Raw genomic sequence first — 15163 nt, forward strand, 5'->3', positions numbered from 1 at the left:
CCTGAAGAAGCTGCCTTCTGACCCAAAGCTCCCCTTCAATTGCCCAGCCCTGCGGTGGGGTATTCAGCACACAGCCGCTGCCATGGCCACAGGCCACACTAGATGGCGGACACGGTCACTAGGGCTCTGACGGGTATGGGGACATGGTTCGGGTCTGGCTTTAAGCTTCCAGTCTACAAAAGTGGGAAACAGGTATGCAGACAGCACTGATTTGGGGAGGTTCCCTCAGCCCAGAAGTTTATGGTTTCTGGAGCCCAGGAATGGCTAGTACTTATATGAATGGCTATACCAGTGGTCGGCAAACTCAGTCAACAGAGCGGCAAACCGCGGCTCGCGAGCCGCATGTGGCTCGCGAGCCGCAGTTTGCCGACCACTGGGCTATACTTACAGTGTGCAAGTCATTGCACTCATCCCCACTTCTAGCTTCAGCACCGCCAGCTTGTGGGAAAAGGAGGGGTGGACACCTGTGCCCTTTGACCTGCCTCCTGGTTCCCTGCCTCCACCCCAGGAGGGTCAGATGCTGCTGCTGACCCTTAAGGGAGAGGGCAGAGGAGGGAAATGACAAAGGGACAGGACCTAGCACTCCTACATTCTAGATTTTCCCAGCTTTGCACACCTTGTTTTCCTCCCCTAAGCTAGTCCTATGAGTGGGTTGCCCACCACACCTGGCTAGCCCAGGGTCAGAGGAGTGAGGGTTGGACCTGCCACTGTCCTAAGTAGCAAACATTGACTTCCATGGTGCCCCCCCCTCCCTGCCCCCCAAGGCTCAGAGGCTCCTTCCTTGTCTGAGGCTCTTCTCCCTGGAGTGGGCCTGGCTCTGGACCTTTAAACCCCTCTAGGAACCTGGCCTGCTCACACCTTCCAAAGGACCCTGTAGGCACTTGCAGGTTCAGCATTTGGGGGCGGGTTCCAGTGCCCCTTCCCCGTGCCCATTCCCCCAGGCAATGCTGAGGGCGCTCCACGTTGCGGTGGAGCTGGCAGAGCAGACGCCTAGCACCAAGCAGGCATCCAAGTGGGTGGGGCCTGCGGTGGGCCCAAGGGCGCTGGAGGAGGTGAGGCGAGGGCCCCTCAGAACTGCAAGCTTGAAGGCGTGGGGGTCGGGCAGGCTTCCTGAGTGCCCCACCAACGTTGCTCCCCGGGCTCACCCAGCCTGTCTCCTAGGTGCGGGGCGGGGCCGGAACTCCGGACGCACAGTTGTTCCGCGGGGCGGGGCGGGACTGCCCCGGGAACCAGGGGGCGGGGTGGTGCCGGAACTCCGGGCTGCGAGGCAGCGGGCGCGCGGGGTTCAGTGTCCCAGCGGAGCCAGCCGCGTCGGCCGCCGATATGGGGCAGATCGAGTGGGCCATGTGGGCCAACGAGCAGGCGCTGGCGTCCGGCCTGAGTGAGTGCGCCGGGCTCGGCACGCGGGGCGGGGGGCACAGAGACCTCAGGCTGCGAGGAAGGGATGGGGTGAGCTGGCGACGAGGACCTGGGGTCGAGGACCTGGGGAATTAGCGACCCAAGGCTGCAGGCTGGGGCAGTTGGGGCGCCGAGACCCCAGGCTGCGGGCCGAGGGACTGGGTGGGCTGGAACGGGGCTGGGGAGCCAGGGTCCTGAGGGGTCAGAGACTCCAGGCTGCAGGCCGGAGGTGGGGCCCCGAGACCCCTGCGGAGACCTGCAGCTGTGTGGCCGGGGAGGTGAGCCAAGGGTGGGCTGGGTTTGGAGGCGCCAGGCAGCAGAAACCCTTCCGCGACTGCAGACCCGCTTGCGCCCTCCCCCGCCCCCCGCGGTCTCCTATTCCCCCCTGCACCCCGCCCGCACCTCTCCAGATAGAGGAAGTTGCAGCCCTGGGGGAAGAGGCTGTCGTCCCGGGTGGTTTCCGGAGAGTCACCGCCCTCCAAGATTGGGAAAACTGGGCGGGAACCACCTGCTCCCCCCACACCCCCACCCCTCCTGCCCTGGAGTGGGGCTCCCGCCTGGGGTCGCCAGCGGCGTGCTCTGAGTTTTCCGGGACCTCTAAAACTGCCCAGAGGGAACCCTCCCAGCTCAGCTTCCAGAGACTGCATCTGGGGAAGGATGACAGGCCCCCAGTCACCCTGAGCCTGTGCTCAGGAGCTCTGGTGAAGAAGGCAGTGCGCCCTGCACCCTGTGCTGTGGAGGGGAACCTTTCAGGAGGTGTGGGTGAGCTGGGCCCAGGCAGGGTCTGTAGCAAGAGGAAGCTGCCCAGAGGCACTGCCCGCCCCCTGGGACCTGCCACTCCCAGGAAGGGCCTGCACCTGGTGGGAGTGGGTGGGTGGGAAGATTGTGGAGAATGTGGTGATGAGGAGGGTCCTAGCCCACTACCATTGCCCTGAGATGCCCCCCTGCCAGCTGGGGACTGGAGGAGCCTGGCAAAGCTCTGCGAGGGATGGGAGTAGTAGACATAAATGAAGTCCCTCTGGCCCCAAACTGTAAGGTCACATTTTGGTGTGAGCAGCTTTGGTGAGGCCCAGTGGTCTGTTCTGTGTCCAGGCAGGTCATCCCCCTTTGGACCCTAGAGTACTGAGAGTTCAGTGAGTCAAATCATTTTTTAAAATTATTAGTTAAATAATTAAAAATATTTTTTTATTGATTTCAGAGAAAAAGGGAGAGGGAGAGCTAGAAACATTAATGATGAGAGAGAATCATTGGTCGGCTGCCTTCTGCATGCCCTACACTGGGGATTGAGCCTGAAACTCAGGCATGCGTCCTGACCAGGAATCGAACCGTGACTTCCTGGATCATAGGTCGATGCTCAACCACTGAGCCATGCTGGCCAGGCACAGGTCCTTCTCGCTTCTCTCCAGAGCTGTCCCCAGGCTGTCCCCCTGCCTGCCACAGGCTGTGAGGCCTTAGACCGCTGCAGACCAGCCTCCCTTTGTCCTACAGCTCCCCAGCCCCTTCCCTACCCCCAGGAAGTAGAAGGTGACAGGGCTCCAAGTGGGAGCTCTCTGAGAAGCCTGGGTTCTAGTCCCAGTGCGTGCAGACAGCGAGCCTCCTAGTGTCCCCACTCATGGATGCCCGCTGTGTACAGGTTGTCCCTTCCTTGCCTTAGCTAATGTCCAGTGTTGTGAGGCCAGAGCTGTGCTTACGTCCACTTTATAGACAGTAAAGTCAAGTCCTAGAGAATTTACAAGCTGTGACTCCATTTCCACCATCAAATAAGGCAGTTTGTTGGAAGGTCTCCCAGGCCCTTCCCACTCTGAGTTCCTCCTCTTGCTGACTTTTTTTTTCCTGACTCAGGATAGACTGCAGGCACCTGGGATGCTCAGGCCTGAAGTCTTCCCAGAGCACCTAGACCTCTCTGTCACAGTCCCTGTCCGAGTGCACAGTCTCTGACGTTCATTTCTCTTCCCTCCTGAGACCATCCGCCCCCTGAGAGCGCAGGCCTTATCTGTCTAGTTCCCTGCACCTATAAGAGTCCCAGGACACAGTAGTGCTATCTGCTCTCGTGCCTCCCTGGCCAGCCAGTGGTATCTTGCTCCCCTTTTGCTAATGGCAGGCAACAAAACAGGCTAGGAAAGAGAAAATTATATCCCCAAAAGATAAGTAGACCACAGGCTGACTGAACACACGGGAGAACACCCTTCTCTCTGACAACTCCTAGAAGTACGACGAGCAAACCAAAAGAGTTATTACAAAGCTGAGCCCAACTCCAAGAATAGGAAATCGGGCGACAAAAACAGTGAGGTTTCCAGGTGCTGCGCTGGGCTGGAAGGAAGGAGCACCTGGGGAATCGGGACCGACAGAGGCTCAGGCTTTTACCCAGTGGGATCGGGGGGGGGGGGGCCTCTGTGTAGAGAAAGGGCTGAGATGGAGCTGCTTCCAGCCAGAGCCGGGAAAGGTTGCCTGTCTAGAACAGACTGGAAAACTACCCCATCCAAGGAAGCCTGCCATTTGCTGCCATTTGATGAAGAAAGTCACCAATAAGACAGAACCCCCAGGAACTCAGGCCTGTGCTGTGCATGGGGTGAGGGCTGAACCCTACCCTTTGCCACAAGGACCACTGACCAAGAAATTCGGATAACGTCCACCCAGGACTGGAGAAGCCTATAGGCCTCGTAGAGGCAAATGTGAAACTGTTCTGTAAGGGCATTTCTTCAACCAGGGCACACAGATGGACATGGGCAGACAAGCCCTGCTGGGCGCAGCTCACAAACACCCACCGTTTGAGGAAGCAGACACCGTGGACTGGAGAATGTCCTCCTTAGAACTGGGGCCGTGAGGAAGGGACTTGAGAATATGGGTACATGTTTAAACTTGGGGGTGTGTTTGAAACTGTTCAAAGAGATAAAAGGATAGAAAATTATACAGGACAATGCAAAAGTGCTATGTTAAAATGACTAACATAGGATGTCCAGAAATAAACAAAATATAAAGTCATTTTCGGTCAATGGATGAGTTCAACACTATATAGAGATGAAGAGAGAATTGGGAGAGTGACAGGGAAGGTGGATCTGAGGAAACCACAGAATGTAGCTGAGAGAAGTTGAGTCATGTACAGTAGTACAAGAAGACCCAATATCTATATAATGGCGGTTTCAGAGGAGAGAATAGAATGGAAGGAGGCAATGTAAATGGAATAATGGGTGAGAAATCCCAGGATTTAACAAGAAAACAAAGTTCCTTACAGAATAAAGGGATTTATTTAAACCCCTTTTTGGCACATTGTAATGAAAATACAGACCATTAAAGAACATCTTAAAATTTACCAGAGAATAAAATGGATTAGTATCTGACTGATTTCAGACTTATCATCAATAATAGATGCTAGAAGACAATGGAGTAATATCTTTGATAGTTAGACAAAACATGAATTCAGTAACCAGATAAACTATTATTCCAGAATGAGGGCATTTTCTGGTATCCAGAGAGTTGCTGCTAACAGACCCTCACAGGAAAGACTACTAAAGGATGTACTTCCCCTAAAGCCTGGGGAAGTGGCCGAGCCTGCGATCAGAGGGAAGGGGAAAAAAATCAATGGAAACATATCCTCAGGTGATGATAAAAAGAAAAATAAAGAAATGTCATATCCTATGAAAGTCACACCTTGAAAATGCCTAAAGAAAGTTGTCATTTTTTCATGGTGAAGAGACTGGAGTCCATGTTGATGAAAATACCTTGGCGGCTGTGGTGACTGGCAGTGGCTGCAGCAGTGGGGTGATGGGGCTGGTGCCTTCCCCTGATCAGCCCAGTCGCCTCCCGCAAAGGGAGGCCAGACTGTGGCTTAGGTCCGCTCCCAAAAGGGAGCGGGCCTAAGCCATCAGTAGGACATCCCCTGAGGGCTCCCAGTATGTGAGGGGGGGGGGAAGGCTGGACTGAGGGACCCCTCCCCAGTGCACGAATTTCGTGCACCGGGCCCCTAGTTAATAATAATAAGTAACAGTCTAAAGTCCACATGTGGTTCAGGAAGAGGAATTTAAAATTAAAGTTCAATCAAGTCCGAGGAATAACAAGGACACTTGTTAAAGAGGAAACACAAAGTAAGATAAAACAAGTTCAAATTATCAGCAATCACAGTCAATGAAATCTGCTAAATTCACTATCAGGTTGGTTAAAATATTAAAAAGTCAGCTATATTAGCTTATTTGTAATAGTCAAAAACTGGAAGCAACCAAAATTTCCCATAGACAGAAGAATGGATAAATTGAGGTTGACTCCTACAATAGAAAACTACACAAAAAGAATGAGCTAGTGATTCGTCCAAACCACATGAATGATCTTGACAACCTTCTGTTGAGCTAAAGAAGCCAGATCTAGGGTTCCAGTGTTGACCAGCACAAGAGAGCTTCTGGGCTGATGGGAGTCTTATGCCTTTATATCACACTGTATGTAATAGTTACGTTTCAGTATATAAATTCTGGGGATGGATACACAACAATGTGAAGTTACTAAATGCCACTGAATTGTTCCTTGAAAATTTTATGTATATTTTACCACAATAAAAAAAAAATACTGGGGATAAAAGGTCCAACAGGATCCTATGGAGCTGAAAATAGAGGGAGGGGACAGCTGACAAATCCTAACCAAAGAAGCATGGATGATGATCAATATCAAACAAAAGTGAAATTAAGGAATAGAGACAGAACAGGAACACCATGCAGCGAGGAGAGGCCATCCACGGAGCAGATCCCACATCAGCTGTCAACGGTGTAGTCTAATTTAAATGCAAAAACTCAACGCTGGGGTCACAGAGCTCAAGAGTGAGTGCCCAGGCCCCTCTTCCTGCCCAGGTCTGCGAGCTGGCTGTCCCTCAACTGCTCCAGGGACACAGGGCCCGATCCACCAGCCTCACCCCTTCCCCAGCTCACACACCTCTTCCTAGGGCAGTGATGGGCAACCTTTTGAGCTTGGTGTGTCAAACTTCGCCAAGAAACTGAGCATAACTCGGGTAGTGTGTCACTTGGAGGAAAAAACATTATTTCGCAAATGTTTCATCCTCAGAAATGGCTATGCGTGTCGGTGCTGACACGCGTGTCACAGGTTCGCCATCACTGTCCTAGGGGAAGGCATCCGCCGTTACCTGTGGGCATCTGCAGCCACCTGAGCCCGCTTCCTGGTGGAGGGACTCAAGGGTAGCTCTGTGGCGCGCTGGTGGCCCAGCTGTGGGAGGGGGAGCACAAGGGGAGGTGGCTAGAGCCGCCTGTGGGCCCCAGCCGGGCAAGGGTGGGGTGGGGGCATGTCTCACCCAGGGTTTAGGGCTTCTACTAACTTGCTTCTCTGCCCACAGTCCTCATCACGGGCGGCATCGTGGCCACTGCTGGCCGGTTCACCCAGTGGTACTTTGGCGCCTACTCCATGTATCCTCCCACTGTAGACCCCATGGGGCAGGTGGCACTGCCAGGGGTGGCACTGCCAGGGGTGGCACTAGTGGGCTTCGGACAGAGATGCCATTGCCTCTGGGGGCACAGCACTTCACAGTTTGCAGACTGCTGCTCACATCCCCTGCCCTTTAGACTCAGCAGGATAGGCTCAGCTATAGTTTTGGAAGCCAGGGCTCAGCAGGGCACTGACCTGTCTGGCGCTGGCAGGGAGTGGGAGGTGTCAGCAGCCCCAGGGATTCTCTCTGTACCCTCTTTTATCAGCCACCCTGTGGGCTGGCTGTTCCAGGTCCTCTGAAACCCAAGACAGGCATCGGGGAGGGAGGTGCAGGATAGGCAGTGAAGTGGCCAGACCCATCGAATCCCATCTGGCTGTCCCCCCGCGATGTGGCTCTAGGCGGCTGCTGCACCTCGGTTTCTCATCAGCAGAGGGGTTCGCTGTGGCGCCTCTGGCTGAGCTGAGCTGTTCCTTAACCGCAGCTTCAGTGTAGCAGGAGTGTTCGTCTGCCTGCTGGAGTATCCCCGGGGGAAGAGGAGAAAGGGCTCCACCATGGAGAGATGGTGAGTCCCCGCCTGCTCTGGGCTTCATCCCAGGACACTACGAAGCTCCAGCACCAACCCATTTATCCTCCTGGGCAAACCGAGGCTGGTGCCTGCCTGCACGGCTGCCGTGGCCCATGGTCCCTGAGAGGAGAGAAGCTGGGGCGCTCTGGGGCAGGGTGGGGGGTGGGTTTGCCGAGTACAGCCGTCTGTCTTCTCTCCCTCACTTGGTCTAGTGGACAGAAGTACATGACGAAAGTGGTGAAGTTGTTCGGGCCCCTCTCCAGGAATTACTACGTCCGGGCCTTCCTGCACCTTGGGTGAGTCCCCATCTGCTCAGGCTCAGGGGGGCCCTGGAGTAGATCCTCCCTCCTGGCCTGGCTGCCTGGACAGGGGCGCTTGGGGCAAGTGGGGTCCCTCTCAGCCTAGCTGCTTTTCCAAACAAAACCCAGGTCCCAGGCTCTGCCAGAGGTTCGTCCTCCAAACCTGTACCCATCATCTCTTGCTGAGTAACAGTTCACCCCAAACCTTAGCAACTTAAATCAGGAAGAGTCAGGGTTCTGGGGTAGACGGAGCTCAGCTGGGTAGTCCTGGTGGTGACTGCAGAGGCCAGAACACTCAGTGTCCCTGGACCAAGCGCAAGGGGCCCAAGATTGTTAGGGTACAAGTCAAGCAGAGGACAGCTCCAGGGACCCAAACTTAAAAGCCCAGCCTTGGCAGGGCCAGGTGTTCCCTGAGTCCAGGGCCATGGGGACAGCACACTTAAGGTCAGTTTTGTCCTGAGATCTTATGGCCTCTGCCCAAGACCTGGACCCCCTGCAGACCCCCTCTGACTGCTCTTCTGAGTCTCCCATCCTCTCCCCCTCCCCCCAGGCTCTCAGTACCAGCCGGCTTCCTGCTTGCCACCATCCTGGGGACAGCCTGCTTGGCCATAGCGAGTGGCATCTATCTGCTGGTGAGTGGTGTCTGTGGTCAGCCTGCTGATGCTTGACACCTCAGTCCCTGCAGCCACCTGCAGGCTGAGCCAAGGCCAGGAGCCTGTGTCCTTGCTCATGCGATGGGGGTGTCAGTGATGCTCCCCCCACCCCCACCCCACAACAGGTCTGGGTGCCCCAGGGAGGCTCCAGACTGAGTGGGCCCCTGCCCTCCCCGGCTGCCCTCCTAGGCCTCTCCCACCCCGTGTGCTGCTGGCTTCTTGACTCAGCTTGATGGACACGCTGGGCTGACCTCCCTGTCCTGCTCCTGGGGGTGTCTGGGAATGTGTACCTGGAAGTGACCTCCAGGAGGTCTTTCCGAAACCCAGGGATTCCTAGCTCCCTTGCAGGGCCCCCCTGTCCCCCGATAGGGGTGGGGGCCATGTTGGGGATGGACCCCAGAGACCCCCCCCCAGGGCTCAGCCACTCTGTGTCCTGCAGGCGGCCACTCGTGGTGAGCAGTGGACTCCCATCGAGTCCAAGCCCAAGGAGCGGCCGCAGGTGGGGGGTACCATCAAGCAGCCACCCAGCAACCCCCCACCCCGGCCCCCAGCCGAGGCCCGCAAGAAGCCCAGCGAGGAGGAAGACGAGGCGGCGGCAGCAGGAGTCTCCAGTGGCCCCCAGGAGAACCCTGTCCCAGTGACCGATGAGGTTGTGTGACAGACTCCCTGAGTGGCTGCTGTCTCGTGTCGCTTTTCAGTGGGGGGACCCGCCCAGACCCCACAGGTGTACCCCCTTGCCTGCCCTGGGAACCACAGGCCCTCTCTTGGTGCCATTCCCAGAAGCCTGTCTTTTCTCAATGGTACTTGAAATCACAAGCATCTTTTATTCCATGAAATACAGTTTCTGGAATTCCAAGTATTGAGTTTCTACTCTGGCAATGAAGTTCCCAGGCCTGGGAGGAGGGAGTGTGTGCCCCACACCAGCTCCCCTGGATCTGCCCAGACTCTGCTTCAAGAACCCCCAGTCCCACCTGAGCAGCTGAGTGAAGAGGGAAAGCAGTTGAGCCAGGGGAGGCCCCAGGGAGCCCAGCAGCCTTCACCTTGGGTGCCACCCAGGATGGCCAGGCCCGCTGTGGGGCTTCAGGTCCGCCCTTGCCTCTCCAGTCCTGAGGCTGCAAACACACACCAGACCCCCCCACCTCTCTCTCTCTCTCTCTCTCTCTCTCTCTCCAGGAGGGCCAGCTGTTGGTCCTCCTGGACACTGCCTGTTGCTCCCCAGCCGGGAGCCCCAAGATTTGCCTGGCTCACACCCCAGCCTGGAAGCCCCTTCCTCCTTGATGGGCTCTCCCCAGGCACTCACTCCTCCAATGTCTGGAAAAGCCCTTAAACCCTTTGCCTCCTGTTTGCCCCACCTGCTCTCAGCAAATCCTACTTTCAGAACTGGGGGGGTCTTCTAACATTCCAGGGCCAACACTCCACTGTACCAGCCCTGCCCCAGGAAATGGCCACTCTAGCCTCCAGGATAGTAAAACCACAGGCCCCCTTGACACCCCTGTATGTACCCCCACACCCCATTTGGGCTCTGTCTTCATAAACCTGCTAGTTGTCACCTCCCACTCTGCCCTGTCCCCTGCAGGCAGTTTCCAGCACTGCAGCTGACCTGCTGGCACCCACTCAGAACCACAGACTCCCACAGTCTAGGACAGGTACTCTGCTCCCTGGCCCCACAGTTACACCCTGCTCCTCGGCTCCAGCCGCACTGAGCACCCTTGACCCTCAGACACAGGCTGCCTTCTCAGCACCTTGCACGGGCCATTCCCTCTGCCTGGAACCCAGACCCCTGGCTGGCCATCCCGGCCTTTGCTCAGGTGGCCTCCATGGCCTCCCTGGCCCTCTGTTTGGAATCGCAGCCTCTGCCCCTTCCCTGCATCACTGTCCTTAATTCCTTCACCACCAACGAGGAGCACTTTCCTGCTGGCTCTGTGGTTGTCAGTCACCCGCGTGCGGGCAGGCGGAGAGCTGTCCGCTTCGTTCACTGCCGTTCACTGCCCTGTGCCCACACACAGAAGCTCAGTAAGCACGTGCTGATCTCACAGCCCTTCCGGCTCTTCCCAGGCACTTGCACACAATAGGCGTTAATCAGTGGGTGGAAACCTCAGGCCCCAAGTCAGCCTTGGAGCGCCTCACAGGCTGCCCCAAGGCCCCTTCCACAGCTGCTGGGGCCAGGCTCCTGGCCCTGAACTGAACCCTCCAGCAGGAATGTGCCCCAACGGACAGACGGGGGGACTTGTGCAGTGAGAGCACAGGCTGGGTTGTCAGGTAGCCAGTGGGGCACCTGGTCTGGGGGTGTTGGCCTGCTCGGCTGCCCCTGGTCTGGCAGATCACCAGTGGTGGACAGAAGCCCAAGGGGATGCCTGGGCCATGGGGTGGCCTTTGGAACTGCCTGGGGCTCTGCTGGGATTGGGGAGCATGACTCAGATACCTGAAGGTGATGGCACAGCCACCCCCTGGGAGTTGCCCTCAGAGATGCATGTCCCAGGGGTGGAGAGGGTGCTCATTGTCATTGCATAGGTTTGGCCACACCTGGGCCTGTCAGTAGAGGAGGGCCGGCCTATATCACAGCTGGGCTGTGGGAGTGAGGCCCATCCCCGGCCCCAGAGCCATCGCGCGGGGGTATCGCCAGGTGGAAACTATAGGGGCAGCAGAAACTGCATTGATGGGCAAACCTGTGCTCCACTCTCCAAACTCATTCCCCACCCTGGTCATACTGGGGCTCCTACATGGACTTCTGGACACACCAGAATCGGGCTGCAGGGCCATCTCGGGGCAAGGGCCAGGCAGAAGTGAGGTGAGGAGGCAGTCTCTGCCATCTGATGCTGTGCTCCAGGGGGTGTTTATCAATTTAATGACATACTTACATTTACAATAAATAGTTTTAGAAATACAGGGGTGATGGGAAAAAGGAGCTTGGGGGATCCCAGAGGGACCACCAAGGTGGGGGCCATCAGAACACATTTTCTGTTGTTTTAAGAGGTTGTAGAAAAATAATAACGTTCCTTCTAGCTCACTGTCTGTGTGGAAAGGTCACAATGTTGAGAGGGGGCTGACCAGCGCAGGGTCACTTGGCCCTTCCTGTGCCCAATCTTCACTGTTCTTCCCTCAAACTAGAGGCTTGGAGCCCTGGTACCCGCCCAGGGACCCTGGGCAGCAGAAGCAGGGCCACCCAGGGCATATAAATAGCCAATAAATACACATAAATAGGAGGGGCCCTCTGCAGAGAGATCCCCATTGTCCAGTCTGGGAGGTGATTCCTGCCCACAGCACGGGGACCGCTGAGGCCAGTGGTCACCGTACCACCCTGGGCAGGACGCAGGTGCAGCCGACGGGCACTCGGATGGACTCCACGTGGAAGGCAAAGGCCCCGGGTGTGGGCACCCCGGATGCGTCCAGGGAGCAGGGCTGGCGGCGCAGCACCAGCAGGCTCTGGTGCAGCGGCACAGAGTTGAGCGCCGCTGTCTCGCGGCCGGTCCTGGCACTGATGCAGCCCCTGCACAGACACTCAGCGACGGCCAGCTTCTGTGGGTAGCGGTTCTCGTCCGTGTCCACACTGCAGGGAAAGACTGGTGAGGCCCTCCTGAGAGCCTCAGCAGGCCTGTTCCTCCTTCCCTGTTGTACCCCGTGGCTGCGCCACACACTCAGGGGTGCTCCTGGCCTGAGTGAGAGCTGAGGCATCAGGCTGCAGGGAGCCCAATAAGGGATGCTTGCCCGTGTCTCCTCTCGGAGCACAGGAGCTGGGATAGGGGCTTCCAGGGGCCTCCCTCCCTCCCACCCTCTGAGCCCAGCCCAACCCTTGCAGGGGCTCAAGTGAGAGCCCCAGATTTTCCCAGGGGACGCTGGCACCCAAGGTCTGAGCTAAGATCCGAGACAACAGTGGCAAGGAGGAGCTCATCTGATGGAGCCTCACCCTCCGGGGCAGGGCCCCAGCTGGACAGAGGTCAGGGTGCTCACCCCCTTTAACTGGTGAAACAGACTCGCAGAGCTCTCCAGGAAGCCGGTGCCCGGAAAGGAGGGAGCAGCCCAACGCCCACAGTGGGGAGCCCAGTGCCCAGGGAGCCCAGCCCTCACCGGTATCGCCAGGGAGAGATGGAGCGCTGGTGGATGTCGGCTTCTAGCACCTCCTCAGCCTGCAGCACTGGACACTGGGTCCCAGCTGGGGGCCTCTCCTGCCACCTCCTACGGCCCACTGCCTCCAGGCTGGACACCAGGGCTACTGGCAACGTCTGCTCCCACTTGGCAGCTCGAGCCAGCAGGTGTGCGGGAGCCTGGCCCAGGGGCAGCTCCTCGGCTGAGTAGCAGCGTGGGGCGCCATGGGTGTGGATGTGGCGGCCTCCCCAGAGTGCGGAACCATGGTGGGCCAGGCTGGCAGAGAGCCAGAGCAGAAGCAGAAGGCCAGGGAGGAGCTGGTGAAACAGGTGGTGGGTTGTCAGGGGGTGCCCGGTGACGAAGGCACCTCGCTGCCACCCTAGCTTGCCCTGTTCTCTGTGGAAAGGTAGGGTATAACCCACTCTCTACAGTTGGGGAAACTGAGGCCTAGAGAGGCTAGACCCTTAGCCCAAGCTCCCTAGTGGACCAGAGCTCCTGGGTCCTGGCTCCCTCCTGCCCCAAGATTTGGAGGGGCTTCCTGGACCCCATCCCGGGCTAACATCATTAGCCCGGAGCTCAGGAGAACTGCCAGTCCTTCCGGGCCAGATGGCACCATCCAGGTGGGGGCGTGAGGAGAGACGGCTCACCATCTCGGTGGTGGTGACGGCGGCTGGGCTCTGAGCAGCTGGTGTGTGCCCGGTGGCAGTCCCAAGCACACCTGGCTGTGGTCCTGGAGTCACCAGGTGGTAGACCTGGCCGTGGCCAGCTGACAGCGCCCTTTATACCTCTGGCCACACCTGGGGAAAATCCAGCCTCATCGCTTCCTCCTTGGGAAGTGCCCAGCCCCAGCTTCCTCCTTCCCTCCCTTTGGGTCTCCACTGACTGTCCCCTCCTCTCAGCCCGGGGAAGGAGAAGCCCACCCCTCACTCCAGACCCCCTCTCATGTCCAATTACTCTCCCTCCTCCACTCGGAGGGACTCTGCCCCAGGCCAGGCACCTGTGGATGGAGTTGAAAACAGGTCCTGCCTATGTAAAAGGGTTGAACTTTCTGTAAAAGGGTTTTTGCTGAGCCTTCTGCAGCTCGCATCTCCGATTCCACTGGTATCTTTACTATTTGGACCTGCTGACCTGGGTACCTGGGCGGAGCCTGCTCACCCCACGCTGCAGCAGTGCTCCTCCAGGATTGCTTTCTCCTGGCCCGTCAGTGGACAGGAGGCTGGTTCCATTTCTTATCTAAGATGATCAAGATCAGGCGAACAGCATCTGTCTCTACCTGCACCGGTGGGAGAAGTTCCAGGAGAGACTGGGGGGCTGGGCCAGTGAGCATCTTCAGGTTTCTACAGGGTGGGGCAAAGGTAGGTTTACAGTTGTATTCGAAACATAGTTTATGCTTTATTATTATTTATTAATTATTGCATTATTTTTCATATGAACAACTGTAAACCTACTTTAGCCCCACCTTGTATTTGGGCATCTGTTTCCTTCCTTCCTTCCTTCCTTCCTTCCTTCCTTCCTTCCTTCCTTCCTTCCTTCCTTCCTTCCTTCCTTCCTCCCTCCCTCCCTCCCTCCCTCCCTCCCTCCCTCCCTCCCTCCCTCCCTCCCTCCCTCTTTTTTTCCTTAAACAAAAGTTCAAGCTAAAATGATTGAGATGGAGGGGATGAAAATGCTTTGGAAACGATTTATTTATTTATAGGGGAAGGGAGAGAGAAGCATCGATTGGCTGCCTCCTGCACGTGCCCTGATGGGGAACTGATCCACCACCTCTTGGTGTACGGGAGGACACTCCAACCAATAGCACACAGGCCGGGCGTGCCTTGGACACAAAGTGCAGTGCACCTATGTCAGGAGGCTTTATGTAAGGGGGCCCCAGGAGCCACCTGCATCCCACCCACTCAGTGCTGCTGGAGGGAAGAGGGGTGCTGCGGTTGTCTTTGTTATCTGGAAAAGGAGTTTGGAGCCAGATCTTGCAAGATTTCGAATGTTATCCTGGAGAGGGCTGCCTGGGGTCCCTGGGCACTCTCCAGGCTGAGGGCCTGTCTGTCCTGGTCTTCTCAAATCAGAGTCTAAAAGGTCCAGCTGAGGAGTCTAGGGAGGGAAGGTGTCTTTCTTTGCCTGCTGGCAGGTGCCGGAATGTACATACCGTTACATCACCATTCTCTTTAAACTTGAAACTGCATAACTGATGGGCATGAGGACCCCCTGAGGGGAGGGCCCGGAGAAGGCCCCTGGTCACCCGGGCTCTCCCAGCTCCTCCACTCAGCAGTGTGTGCCTCTGGGCAAGGACTTGCTCTCTCTGGGCCTCAGTATCTGCACCTGTAAGCAGGGCTAAGCTGCCATCTGGGGAGCAGGTGAGGCTTATTCTGAAGGATGGGTGGGTGGATGGAGAGATGCATTGAGTCCCCAGGATGGCCTCTCCTACAATGCCCCTACCCACCCCCCCTCTGCTTGCATGCTTCCTGCAATGGGAAGCTCACCCTCTGCATTAGTTTGCTAGGGCTGCCATAATAAAGTACCACAAACTAGGGGGCTTAAAGCAACAGGAAGTTATTCTCTCACAGTTCTAGAGGCCAGAAACCCAAAAACAAAGTGTCAGCAGGTTGGTTCCTTCTGGGTGCCCAGTGAGGATCCTTCCTGCCTCTTCCAGCTGCATGTGGCTGCTGGTGATGCTTGGAGTCCTTGGTTTGCAGACTCTGCCTTCCTGTTCACATGGCCCTCCCCGGCACCCCCCCGCCCCCCCGTGTCAGTG

At 57.0% G+C, this 15163-nt stretch overlaps 2 protein-coding genes across 2 annotated transcripts; one reads left to right on the forward strand and one right to left on the reverse strand.

The window, feature by feature from the left end:
* Positions 1 to 1229: 1229 nt before the first annotated feature.
* LOC103284449 (cytochrome b-245 light chain) lies at positions 1230 to 9190 on the forward strand. Its single transcript, XM_008139752.3, has 6 exons — positions 1230 to 1381; positions 6728 to 6797; positions 7305 to 7379; positions 7595 to 7678; positions 8232 to 8313; positions 8774 to 9190. The coding sequence occupies exons 1-6, from the start codon at positions 1324 to 1326 to the stop codon at positions 8990 to 8992; spliced, it is 588 nt and encodes a 195-aa protein (XP_008137974.1). The 5' UTR covers positions 1230 to 1323; the 3' UTR covers positions 8993 to 9190.
* A 2038-nt stretch (positions 9191 to 11228) lies between these two features.
* IL17C (interleukin 17C) lies at positions 11229 to 13087 on the reverse strand. Its single transcript, XM_054710910.1, has 3 exons — positions 13065 to 13087; positions 12400 to 12734; positions 11229 to 11881 (listed from the first exon to the last, which is right to left on the reverse strand). Exons 1-3 carry the CDS (start codon positions 13065 to 13067, stop codon positions 11620 to 11622), a joined length of 600 nt encoding a protein of 199 aa, XP_054566885.1. The 5' UTR covers positions 13068 to 13087; the 3' UTR covers positions 11229 to 11619.
* Positions 13088 to 15163: the final 2076 nt, after the last annotated feature.

This window comes from Eptesicus fuscus, chromosome 21 (genome assembly GCF_027574615.1).
Source record: "Eptesicus fuscus isolate TK198812 chromosome 21, DD_ASM_mEF_20220401, whole genome shotgun sequence".
In the NCBI taxonomy this organism is placed as follows: Eukaryota; Metazoa; Chordata; class Mammalia; order Chiroptera; family Vespertilionidae; genus Eptesicus; species Eptesicus fuscus.